This window comes from Anoplopoma fimbria, chromosome 21 (assembly GCF_027596085.1).
Source record: "Anoplopoma fimbria isolate UVic2021 breed Golden Eagle Sablefish chromosome 21, Afim_UVic_2022, whole genome shotgun sequence".
Lineage (NCBI taxonomy): Eukaryota > Metazoa > Chordata > Actinopteri > Perciformes > Anoplopomatidae > Anoplopoma > Anoplopoma fimbria.
The window spans coordinates 20,232,634-20,246,037 of NC_072469.1; the positions used below are offsets into that span (position 1 = coordinate 20,232,634).

General features: G+C 40.0%; 1 protein-coding gene across 2 annotated transcripts in view; it reads right to left on the bottom strand.

Annotated features, from left to right (window-relative positions):
- Window positions 1-209: 209 nt before the first annotated feature.
- The window catches only part of neto1l (neuropilin (NRP) and tolloid (TLL)-like 1, like), a 62,784-nt gene continuing 49,589 nt past the window's right edge, over window positions 210-13,404 (bottom strand). Inside the window, exons 8-11 of one of the 2 annotated variants that reach the window (XM_054623238.1) lie at window positions 12,262-12,407; window positions 7,051-7,164; window positions 2,431-3,058; window positions 210-456 (exon numbers count right to left, since the gene is read on the bottom strand). In XM_054623238.1, the coding sequence (XP_054479213.1) occupies window positions 369-456; window positions 2,431-3,058; window positions 7,051-7,164; window positions 12,262-12,407 (976 nt within the window). In that variant the 3' untranslated portion in view covers window positions 210-368. Of the gene's footprint in view, window positions 457-1,447; window positions 1,509-2,430; window positions 3,059-7,050; window positions 7,165-12,261; window positions 12,408-13,404 lie in introns of those variants that run through there. The other variant, XM_054623239.1, reaches the window with a different exon arrangement.

Sequence of the window (13,404 nt, forward strand, 5' to 3'; positions counted from 1 at the left end):
TTTGCTATAAAAATCATAATGTGTGTGCTACTTATTTGATAAAGACATGCTTAGAAATAAACATGAAGATGTTCGATTACATTAATTTAGTTATCAGTGAGGAATCAATGACAATGACAGATATGTTTCTGACTAAAATCCCATATTTAAAGTTTAATAATGATTAATCTGTAATCATGATCATTCTAAAGGTCCATCTCTTTCTAGTGAGACATAAAATCTAGGTTGCCTACAGTACGTACAGAGCTGATGCGCTTCACAGCATTTCATCTAGTCCTTTGTGTTCATCTTTGCACATGAATACATATTCAATATCCTTTCGTCAAAGTGTCCCTTCATCATCATCATCATCATCAGCATCATCATCATCATGCTGGTGTAAATCTCCGCTCCGCTTTTTCATATGTGAGTGACGCCCGTTCGTACTGATCCAGGATTGCACTATTCTCAAGAAGTCTACATGATGGAGACAATGCAACATAATGGAGAACATAAGCAGACATACAGACACACACACACACACACAGCATGACAGCAAACTTTACACATTAAAAGACAAAACAATAGGTAGCACTTTATGTGACTGCTCCATTTTATGCAAGCATAAAGCTGCAAGCATGAACATCTATAATTCTGCAATGAAATGTAACTTTATAATGAACAAGTTCCTTTCATCAGTTATTTACATCTCAAATTTATTAATCAAAATGTTCATATTACTTTATCGTATTATGCTTATTGCAACCTCATGAAAGCACAGCCTTGGAGCATACACATGAACTGTTACACACAGGCATAAATACTATGCTTCACAATTAACCAAACATAAAATCAAATACTTCAAGTGACATAAACCATGCAGAACTACAGAGGAATTCAGTATAAATGTGTGAGCAGTAAAGAGTTGTAAATTACAAAGAGATTATGTGCTTTCTTTAGTGTGTGCAAACAATCATTAATCATTTCATGAAAATGTGGGATTGCATCTGATTTCCAATTTGTGCTTTTCTGTGGACTTAACAAGGGACTTCACATAAGTGATCTGAATTATTTCCTGAGGGCCTACTGGGAGAAAAGTACAGAGGTTAGACATATTATTTGATAACATTTTCAGCTAAAGATGATTGAAAAAGTCCATGCTAATGAATAACCACTACAATGAGGACACAATGTATGTCCTCGTTAGGACATACAGTTAAGTTGAGCATCACAAATACTTCAAACAAACTCACTCGGAGGACAAGATGGCTGCAAGCAAGAAAACCATCTTGGTGAAAATGAACAAATAAAAAAACATTTAAAAAACAAAATATAAACCCGGGCAAAAATCACAGAAAATGAAAAATAACTTACATTAAAGTATAAACTGACTGGGCAAATGGTGACTACACAAAAACATATAGAGATTTTGATTGTTGGATAAGGTTGCTTACCTTGAGATTGTCTCTTAGACCCTAGTTGTGTTGTACTCTGATTCATGTTTGCTCAAAGAGCCAATGAGGCAGAACCTGAAATGTCATGGCTCTTTCATTTAATATCAAATTCCTTTTGCATAGAGAGGTCAGAATGCATAATGTGCTACATAACAGCAAAAAACGTCATTAGTGCTTTGCTAGTCCCTGGGAGCCTCGCATGCAGACTTGTAGAAAATGAATAAACAGTGAGGACCACTCTGGAAAGAGCACATAGAAAGTGCATGCAGGAAAGTAGTTTCTCCAAAAGTGTACTTTGATACCTTCACATTAGTTACTTTTCAAGCAGTCAAGGTGCAAGTACACAATAATAGTATTTTTTTAGATAGAAAATCTTGTTCATGCCAATATATATCAAGCTATATATATATATTATAAGTCAATATAATATAAGTCATATTATTTCAGTATCACAGAATATAAATGCATATTTTATAATCATTTGCATTCATGTCAATAAGGTTAGTTGTCTTTAAGAGGCACAGATTCAAGCCCTTGGGGTAACAGTCAAAACTGGACTGATTACAGAATTAATATCTTCTAAAATTAGGTTTTTTATTTGCTTTAAGAGCTGTAACAAACCTCAAAATATAGTAGAGCAAAATAATTGTAATTTAAAAAAATCACAGTTTGGGGAAAAACTAGCAGGGAGCATTTGACATGTTCAAGGCTGAGCATGCAAGGTGGAAGGGGGCACATATTTTATCATAATTTAGCCCTTTGTGAAAAAAATAACTTTTTAATGATAGAAAAGGGGGAAAGAACAAGGATCAATGCAAAAAAAGATTCTTATCATAATATAAGGAAAAAATAATGAGAGGAAGAGGAAGAACAAAGCTAAAATAAGTGGAAAACATACATTTATGTAGGCCTAAGTATCCCACACACATTTCAAACATCCCAATAGTTAACTCTACGGTTGCTGTTCTTTCCTCATCAGAAATCTATGGATACTGACCGCTGTACTGCCTTTTCGTGGCGTGAAAGCCGGTGGCTGGTGGTGGGAACTTCTTCCAGGTCGTCGTCCAGGTCGCATCCATTGTCCGCTGCCTCTTGCGAGTAGCTGTGCTTCATGACCAAGATGCTCCTGCGATTTCCAGAGGACGGCAGCAAGGGCCGCACTGCCATGGGCGGCTGTGGGAGGTCTGCGAGCAGAGTGGCAGCCGCTGCCTCCCGAGCACACAGGTTCCCACGACTTCCGCGTCCACTGAGTGACAGCTGGGATATGTGTGCGGAGCCTGGGTTGGGAGAGGAGCCACAGTGGTGATCATGGATGCAGCGAGAGGAGGCACGCCTAAGGGCGTGGTAGTTCTCAAAGTCTTCTGCCAGGTCCACTAAGTCTGCTGAGGCCGCTGCAGCTGCGGTGGCACTCCGTAAAGTACACAGCTCATAGTGGGGCGGCTCAAAGACCTCCTGGAACATGGTGGGGTCAAAGTCCTCCCGCCGCAGGATGTACTTTTTACGTGGCTGCTTGATCTGGACAATGACAGAGACGATGAGGAGGATGAGGACGATGCAGCAAGTGACACCAATTATGGTCCCGTTTGTGTTGTTCAGGTTGTCCAAGATATTGGCTTTCCTCTTCTCTGTGCATTGGTAAAAAGACATCACAACAGAAAGGGAATTTTAATGAAAATATTAACTACACGTCCCTGTAAAATGCTTGGCAAAACGTGTGAAGATAACTATCACAATAAAAAAACAGAACTTTGATCAACAACTCTAGTCCATTGGCTGAACCCCTGGCACAAACAGTGATTGTCAAACATCGCTTAGCAACCGTAACTGGGCATGAAAAGCCTTTCAAGCTTTTGATGTCTCAGGGGCTGTTTTAAGAGAAATGATATGTATATAAAGGGTATTTATGTAAAGAGTTTGTTTGGTTTCCTTTTTTTTTTACATTTTCACAAACTTGATCAAAAGTGCGTTTATCTGCTCCGATGTAGGTTGAGAATGGTCTGGCTAACTAGCTTACCACTTATTGATTATTTTTCATCTATTTATTGACACCTTCACAGAGGATGTGTGATCATTGAAATCCTTAATGTGTCGACACACTGTCAACCACTCCCCGCTCAGCTGAGCATGATCACACACACAAAAACTAGTAAAAACCACACCATATCTCTGCTCACTCCTCAATATCTCCAACAATAACCTCAATTTACATTCAAGCAAATTCCTTTTGCCATCACCCATTCCGTCACTCAGTTTGCTGCTCCTATCTACTGGAATGAGTTGCAAAAGATGTTAAAACTTCACTTCTTCATTATGTTTTCCTCCTTCAATAACTCATCACAAGCAATAGTTTCTGATCACTGTACCTGCTTTTGAATTTGCTTCTCTGGAACACATATATCTCTATTGTTGTATCAACCTTAAACATTGTGATTGTTTTAGTTTTGTCCAATGTTTATTTATTGCACTAGTTTATTGCATCTAGGTTTTAATTTATTTTGGCATAATATCATGCTTACATTGAGTTATCATTGTAAACAGCATAATTATGCAATGTAAGCTGGACGGCAGGCAAGGGCAGGGACCTGGACGTGCTGAGGGGTCTTGGGAGTTTGCCTATCCAGTCTACATGAGTTTTACGGACTTGGAGAAGGCCTACGACCATGTCACTGGGGTAGTCCTGTGGGGGGTACTGCAGGAATATGGGGTACCTGGGTCGTTGCTACAAGCCATACGTTTTTTGTATTACCAGAGTGAGAGCTGTGTCTGGATACTCGGCACAAAGTCAAGCACGTTCCAAGGGCAGGTTGGCCTCCTCCAGGGTTGTCGCTTGTCACAAATCCTGTTTTTGATATTCATGGACAGGATTTCAAGGCGCAGCCGTTAGAGAAAAGTGTCCAGTCTGGGGACTTCAGAATTGCAACCTGCTTTTTGCAGATGATGTGGTTCTGTTGGATCCCTTAGAACATGACCTTCAGCGCGCACTGGGGCCGTTTGCAGTAGAGTGTTAAGCGGTAGGGATGATAGTCAGTACCTACAATTCTGAGGCCATGGTTTTCTGCCGGACACGGTGGATTGCACCCTCTGGGTTAGGAGGGCGTCACTGCCCCAAGCGAGGGAGTTTAAGTATCTTGGGGTCTTGTTCACGAGTGAGGGTAAAATTGAGCGCAAGGTGGACACGCGATTGGATGCGACGTCAGCAGTGCTGCAGGCGTTGTACCGGACCGTTGTGGTGAAGAGGGATCTCGATATACCAGTCCATCTACGTTCCAACCCTAATTTATGAATAAATGAATAGCTTTGGGTAGTGACCAAAAGAATCAGATCGCGGATACAAGCTGTTCAAATTAGCTTCCTTTGTATGGTGGCTGGGCTCAGCCTTAGCGATATGGTGAGGAGCTCAGATATCTGGAGGGAGCTCGGAGTAGAGCTGCTGCTCCTTCCATCAAAAGGGACCAGCTAAGGTAGCATCTTATCAAAATGCCTCCTGGATGCCTCCCTTTAGAGGTTTCAAGGCACGTCCGACTGGTAAGAGGCCCCAGGGTAGACCCAGAACACGCTGGAGAGATTAGATATCTTGTCTGGGAATGCCTCGGGGTTCCCCAGGAGGAGCTGGAAAGCGTTGCTGGGGACAGGGACTTCTGGAACATCTGAGCCTGTTGACCCGATGACCCGGCCCCGGATAAGCAAAGCAAATAGATGGATAATTATGTGATGTGAGAATGGAAAACTAGAAGGTATAGCAACAGTAGTTAAAAGCTAGCGAATGGTCATAAAGATTTCCTTAGCAACAACTCAAAGAGAGAGATACCATAGCTCACATGTAAAAAGGTCTCTAACAAATGGACCTCATCGTGTACGAGATTAAGGCCATGACTGCCATTAGCTCTCAAGAAGATGCAAAAAAGGTGACATTGGGTCAAAGCTATAGTCAATTTATCATGAGGGAAACCACAAAGACTGACTAACAGTGTGTGGAGAGGCAATCTGTGGAGAGATCTGGCATTTAAATGTTGGATGATCATGTAGCACAGCACACTCAGCTTCAATGATGGCAAATGGTTACATTCAGAATGTAAAGGAGAAAGGAATAAAACCTGACATTTACCGCTAATGAGGACAAATGTGGGCACTGCAGTACCACTCTGCGTTACTACTAGTGCGTAGAGAAGGTGGAAGACAGGGTAACAGGGTGAGAAACATTCATGCTGAGTTCTGCACAATATCAAACTCAGAGCGTAGGGTGGAAGGGTATCTTAGTCTGAGTGAGGAATAGCCTGTGTAGGATTAAATTAACTGAGGCAATTTGTCATTTGCCATGCTTAAGAGTAACAGTACCTTAGCATCTCTGTGCTTTTCTAGGTTCTAGATTCCCAGGTGAGAGAGTGTGAACGTGTACATTGTATATGTTTTAAGCAAAAACCAACAAGAACACAACTTTACTGCAAGTGAAGCACCACAGCGGAACGACCATCAAAAAGACATTGTATTTATTGATGTGGGAGTTTCAATGCTAAAGGGCTCAGGGGAGCTACAGTATAGATCTCATCTAATATACTTGGAATACAGTGATGGATCATGAAAAGCTGAGGAACAGAAGACTAATTAATTGGAAGTATAATGCAGTTGTCTTCACACATCTCAGCTATTTATTGGAATTGTATCATGTAGCATACGAAGATGCTGCAATAAGAAAATCTCTTATAAATTATAGAGCTGCCAGTGGCGAGACACTGGGGATCAATGTATAGATGCAGTGTCTTTAAAATTCATAGTGCATGAGGAATCAAAGTACAGAGGAAATTAAGAAATTGACAGTATTGCAAAGGCAGAGAATACAGATGACCTTGCTTGCCATAAGACATGGGAAAAAAGGTATAATAAAAGGGTACCTTTAAAGAACGAAAACAAGACCTGGGCTAAGAACAGGATCAGTTGAGGATGAATTTAAATTGTGACCTGTCACATTAAATCTGGTACTCTAAATTCAAATCAAAGTACGAACACACTGTTGAAGCCCTTGAAAGCTTGGCTGTAAATTTCAGTTCTCTTTAACATTGTATGACAAAATCATCAACAATCACAGGGAAAAAATATATTTATATATATATATATATATATATATATACACAAAGTTTAACAGAAACAATCTATAAAGGAAATAGTGGGTTCATGTAGGATCCCATCACTCATAGTAACGATCTTATTGGGAAAAAAATATAATATTGGAAGAAAAAAGGAAAAACAATTAAAGCAACTAGGTATAACAAAATGCTATGTAAAACAAATAAGTGTGTGTAATGCCTAATAAAAGTTTAGGTGGACTTTATTTCATGTTATAAAAATGAATTATGATAATAATGCTAGTAGTATTATTAGTATAGCCATTAGTGACACAGGAAGTACTAAAAGTACCTCTGTGTCATAGCACTACATACCTACAGTTATCTATTCCTACAAATAGCACTCAAGTACTTGTAGGAGTGTATCAGGCTCACACCAAAAGTACAGTTTTTTCAAACCCGTTCTGTTTCCCTGTCACCGCTCTCCGTGGTGCTGAAAAACTCAAAGAGATCTATCTATGTGTTTTTCTTCGTGAAGTTAAGAGGTAACATCTCACCTTTACATTGGTTCTCATCCCAGGGGTAGACGCAGTTCTGCATGCCGTTACACACCAGCGTGTTGTTTATGCACATGTTGCTGTGACAGAAGAAGGCATCTGCATCACATGGAGCTGGATAGGACAAAACAAATTAAAACAACAGTTACAGAATTATACTGTAGTTCTTAATCCTCTACTTACTCACTTGTAATCTAATCAGAAGCCACATCAACAGTTGAGTGAAAAGTTAAAATACTTGTTTGGGATTTTCTGCTCATTATCAACAGCAGATGTGTAGGACACTTTAGATATGCTGCAGCACAAATCAGTATTTACAGCTGAAGAGATGTTCCGGTGTGCCAGATTTTGAGGAAATAAATTTGGATGGGCATTACTCAAATCAGACCTGTTCCCCCCCAACCCATCTGTTCTTCATGAATTTTCATCCTCATCCTCCTGTTTTCAGAGACAACTTATGGATATGAATTTCTTGAAATGTGAGACTACTGTATGTGTGCTTGTGTGTGTGGTTACCAGAAAGATAGCCATGACATTTCACAATTATCATCTGCGCACAGAACAAACCCCCAAACAAATTATTTCTATTATTGCAAGACGGTGAATATTTCTCCTCGGTGCACAGCCCATGTCAACACAAATTTAAACCTGGCTATAAACACGAGCATATTCTCAGACACATGATCTATCGTGGCACCTGCCCTCCCTGTCTGGTAGAGCCACCCATCAGTAAGACATGATCATAAAATCAGTGTCCTACTGTCAATAACAGTGAGGAAGAGTGCCACGGCAAGCTAACAACATGCTAATAGTGTCCTATTACATACACAGTGTAGAGAGCAGTTTTACTGTCACCTGATAGATAATTGTAGTGTAGTGCTCTCTCTCTCTCTCTCTCTCTCTCTCTCTCTCTCTCTCTCTGTATGTCTCTCATTCTCTCCCTTTATCTCTCACTCTCTCTCCCCTCAAACACAACACTGGCACTGGGTACTAAAGCAGCTTGCCAGTGGTATGGCAGAGCTGGGGCCTATTTGACAGTGTTACCACAGTGATATATGGCTGTTTTCATCCCAGCACTCATCCCAAGTGAATAATAACACACCAAATTAGAGTGACTTATCTCTGTCTCTCTCTGTATCCCATCCTATCTGGGCCTTTGCCAGCATTTCCTGAGTCATGGAGGCTCTCTGTGTGTGTTCTGATACCCCTCTTCTCATTTTCTCTCCCTACCTCTGATTCCCTCTTTCTCATCATTTTCTTTTTCTTTCATGCATCATATGCCAAAGATGTAACCTTTTTTTGTTAGTAACCAGCAGAGGGAGCCCACTCCTTCTTTATTTGCCTCGTGTCTCCTCCACACACCACAGGATGAGACGAGGCGATATGAAGAGCGAGATCCACACCAATCTCTCGATAAATTAATTTCAAGACATTCTGTAATAAAAGGGTCCCCCCTGGCCCACACAGAAACATCCCAAGTCACTCCTGGAAGCATAAATTAACTCCTAAATGAGTGGATGATGAAAAAGTCTGGGTATCTCTGCAGAGGTGGGCGCCAAGAGCAAAGAGGTTTCTATAGTGAAGCGCTAGAAGCAACAAATGGTTATCATGAATGATTCTTATCAAATAACCATTATAGAGCTGAGTTTTTGTTCCATTCAAATGTAGTTAGGCTATTTCTAGGAGTTGAGGATGTTTTCTCTTTATTTGGTTGAATGCTGTTTTCCTTTTGCAATAATGATCTTCTCTGACTTGCTCAAATTTGGGACATTACTGTCAGTTACTAGGTATGCGCTACTGATTCTTTTTTTAACCCATAATGTTGACAGTGTATTTATATTTACCTGCCTTTATTGATTACCACATGCTCCTCATTGGTACCACCAATAAGTGAGACCAAATCTACCCGACACTGGCCTCCCTTGACTGGTTACCAGTGAAATATACTGTAGGAAGTATCTTCTTGTTTTTTAAAGCATGGCCTGGACTGGTACCTTCATATATTTTTCAATGTCCTTCCTCTTTCCATTTCTTACTGAGCAAAAACAGTGGACTTTATCTGCTGATTAAGTGGATTACATTTACTACTTTTGTTATTATGCAACTAAATCCCACTACATGGAATTTCTCCAAACCGTGGATTTTCCAAAAAGCCCATCCATCAATCTCCATCCATCCATCACTGCTTCTTATCCTACTGTACAATTCTACGATCTAATCTTATTCCCACACTACTCTTTATTAACCCAAAAGTAACCAAGATAACAAGTGCGTAAAGATGATACAATCTTAAGACCCAAAGATCCGTATGTTAACAGACATTAGCATACTGTGTTGTTCTCAAACTCTTTCATGCGTTCAGCAAAGAAGCTTAGCAAGAAACGAGAAGTGATGTGTGTAGTGAAGCCAGAGCAAAATTCCATCTGCAGCCCCAGAGATGGGTAACTGTTGATGAGGCGTAACAATGCTGACAGACGAGATGTCACACGAGGACATATATCACCTAAGACATAATTGCTTCTTTGGTAAAGATAGGCTTCACTTTCTTTTACTTTACATTGGTAATCTCACACTGTAGTTCTGCATAGCCTGAGTGTGTGTGTGTGTGTGTGTGTGTGTGTGTGTGTGTGTGTGTGTGTGTGTGTGTGTGTGTGTGTGTGTGTGTGTGTGTGTGTGTGTGTGTGTGTGTGTGGAAACAGAGCAAGATCAGTAGTATCCACAGGTGTGAACACAGCACAGATAATAAATGTGGATCTTTGCGTTTGGGAATGTTGTTGTCCCCATCGGAGCATCTTGCTGGGAGTCAGCAGCTGTGAATGGTTCTCCTAAAAATGCTGGTCCCACTGGGAAAAAACATACAAAAGGCTTGGGACCTACTGTACCAAGGGAGCGCTTATTGTAAAAACTGCTCTGCATAGAGAGTTCAGCTGTTAAAGAGTACACTCGCTCACTCGTAGTAGTTACACATTGTCTTCCTTTCACCTGAGGAGGAGAATTAATTAACTTCTTACTGTACTTCTTTAGTACATGGTGTACATTGTACCTCACTCTACATTGTCCCTTCTGTCAACTGCACTCACCCACTCTCCATCTTTTCTAATTAATGATTTTAAAAATGTAATTTTTCTTGTCATTCACATATTAATTAAACTTTTCTTTGAACAATGTCTGCACTACATACTCTTTGTATTATCATAAAATGGTGACTTTTTCAAGTTATCCAAATTTGCTCTGGTGCAAGGGGATAAACTGGTATACTGAACAGATGTTGGTAGTTTTTGGGTAGCATGGGTTTGTTTAAGGTGGAATTTCCTTTAAAAGCTTATTCATGCAAATGTCAGGTTGCATCTTGTTCACTTAGTTGAGTCATTCAAATATTTTCCTCGCCTTTCAGTTTCTCAAGGAGCTGTTATTCAGAATGATCGTCTAATTTTTTGTTTATACTATTTGTGCCTCAATGTGTTGACTTTAGTCATTATGAAATCAACAAGGAAGTTAAAAAGTGCATATAGTTAAAAATCTTCCAAAACCATGCATATACATATTATTTAAATGTCTTGTCATCTTGTAAACAAATCTTACCCTGTGACAAAATTATGGTGCATGTTGAAATAAGCAGCCTTACTCCACTATTTCCAATGTACTGTAGTAGGTTTTACTGTTTGAAAAAAAAAAAGTTGATGTGCACTAGCAGCAAGTTCAGACAGCATCAGTACACTGTATTACCTCTCTAGTACACCTGTTCATATACTGTTGACAGGGTTGGTGCAGTGCTGCTGAGCTGTGGTGGCTGCTGCTCTAAAGGCTGGGGTCTGGCCGGGGATCGCCTGAGTGACTTAAGCAGAAGTGTTGCCTCGGCAACAGCACATCCTAGCTCTGCTTGGAGAAAAGGCCTTACAAAAGGGGACACTGACTTCACAACACAAACAACTCATCCTAACGCTGTTTGTTTATTCTGTAGAAGCAAGACACTAAACTAATCAACATACACATACAACCAATATAGACATGTTGTAGATATGTGAGGAGTGACAACTGATCTGAGTCTGATGATTTGTAAAGTGTGCGGGTCTAGTTTGTGACATTCAATAAATGCAATCAACCATGCAGCAGGATGAAAAAGCAAATTCAGCTCACTTTTAAATAATCACTGATTTTTTAATATATGCCTTAATCCATGATGCATTATTTCTTCTCTTCAATAGCCATTATCTCAATATGACGCACTGTGGCAATAATAGAGTAATCTGAAAGGAAGCATGGTATTTCCTTTTGCCATCATAAAAATGAAAGAGCATAGCACCTGTAAAACTTCAGTGGACCCGCAAATTATGTTTTAAGAACTAATTGGATTGATTTAACATAATTCTTGTATTTGAATCATGTTAAAATACTTTTTTCGAGCAGCGGTTTTTAAACCTTATCCAGTTCGCTGTGAGAGATGCCTCTTCAAGTTCCAAAAATGAAAAGATGCAATTTTCAGTAGTGCAGTGTGTGTGTGTGTGTGTGTGTGTGTGTGTGTGTGTGTGTGTGTGTGTGTGTGTGTGTGTGTGTGTGTGTGTGTGTGTGTGTGTGTGTGGCAGAAAAAGGCGCTGAATGGCATTGACATACTGTATACTCACAGGCCGGAGACCCTCTTCATTCACCTCACTAGCACAAAGAATGCCCTCTGCAACCCCTGTCAAACTACAAGCTCCATCAATGAAGAGCTACTGAATGAGAAAGAGGAAGAGTTTTGTGGTGCTGGCTAAAAGAAAATGGGTAGATGTGAACATAGTGCTGCTCACCCACATATTCCTTTGTCTCAGTTTCTCTCTCTTTCTATCTCTATCCCTTTCTGTATCCATCTATTAAAAACGGTGCTGTCGTATTTGCAATGTCCCACAGGCAATATGTCCTATAATGGAAATCCCATTTCTTGGTTTCCTGCTTCCTGCTGTTTAAATGGTCAGTAAACTTAATGGAAACCTCTGACAGCACCTTTTCTATTAGCTGCATCCAATAGAAGTTGCCATAAACATGGTCACTGTGCCTCCATCTTCCTTTAATGTCCACCACTAAAGACCAGACCAGTTTTATTTTTGCATCAATGTCGCTGTCAGGGAGTAGCAGTCTGATTAATAAAGCTAATCAGTATCCCTCAATATGTGGGTTATGCTGCAGTAAACATCTTAATGATAAACAGCATGCGTGTTAGTGTAGATATCTTACGCTCTTGGTAGGTCGTGAAAAGGATGCGGAAGCGGCTTTTGCGGCTGGCCTCGTCCGCCCACATGCGGATGACGCCCAGCGTGGAAACCAGCATGATGTCGTTGGCCACCGTGGAGCAGAACTTGCTCTTCAGGTCTTCCACCGAACTGAGACGAGTCAGGGTGAGATAACAAATCTGTAGTTTATTATCAGGTAACATGGACATTCGCTCTGAATCTCAATGTGAAACTCAATTATCTCCATTATTTAACAGCAGCCATTGTTGCTCTTATTATTTAAGGCCCATTATCATGTGATCACAACTTTATATTCAGGCAATCTCAAGATGGCAAATTAGATTGTTGGGGAGCTCATTAATTCCTTTATCTCAAGATATTGAATATTGTTGTCTTTGATCATGGTGTTAATATCTCATGATCTTGAGAAAAAAAGAAGTTGAGGTTTTGCAAGTCAAGTTGGGAATGGTTTGATATTTTAGAAAACACACTTGCTCTATTAATGTCAAAGTACTACTGCCATCAGACTGTCTAGCTTTGCTTAGCATAAACACAAAAACAGGACGAAAAAAAGCTAGCCAGACTCTGTCCAAGGGTGCCACAATCCCCCTATCAGCACCTTTAAATCTTGTTTGTTTAAGCCGTACAAAAAAGTGCAAAAACGACGGTTGTGGTTTTATGTGGGATTTCTTGGCTGGGTGCAGTGACTTTCTGGGGTTTACACTGGTTGCACTTCTCCACAAGAGAACAAACAAGCATATTTCTGAAAATGTTGGACTATTCCTTGCTACCTTGATGATAACGGACAAACATTTGTCTGAAATTTGTCTTGAATATAAATGTATAATGATATTTTACTCCTTGTGTTGGTTCACATAAAGTGATATTATTTTAGTCTTAAATTCTCATGGTGCTACCCATTAAGTCATGAGAGGTTAACATGACATGGACAGACTAGGACAAAGAAACTGTATCTTGTCAAAACCATTAATTTATTGTCACGACATAATTCAATATAAAAGTCATCAAAAGAAAAAGAACAATGTTGAGTTGTTATCTCAAGATAAGGTGATGATTAAATCATGATCACAAGATAAAGGGCCTGAAATGAATGAGTAACCATGGCCACTTTGAGCCTCTGTATAAT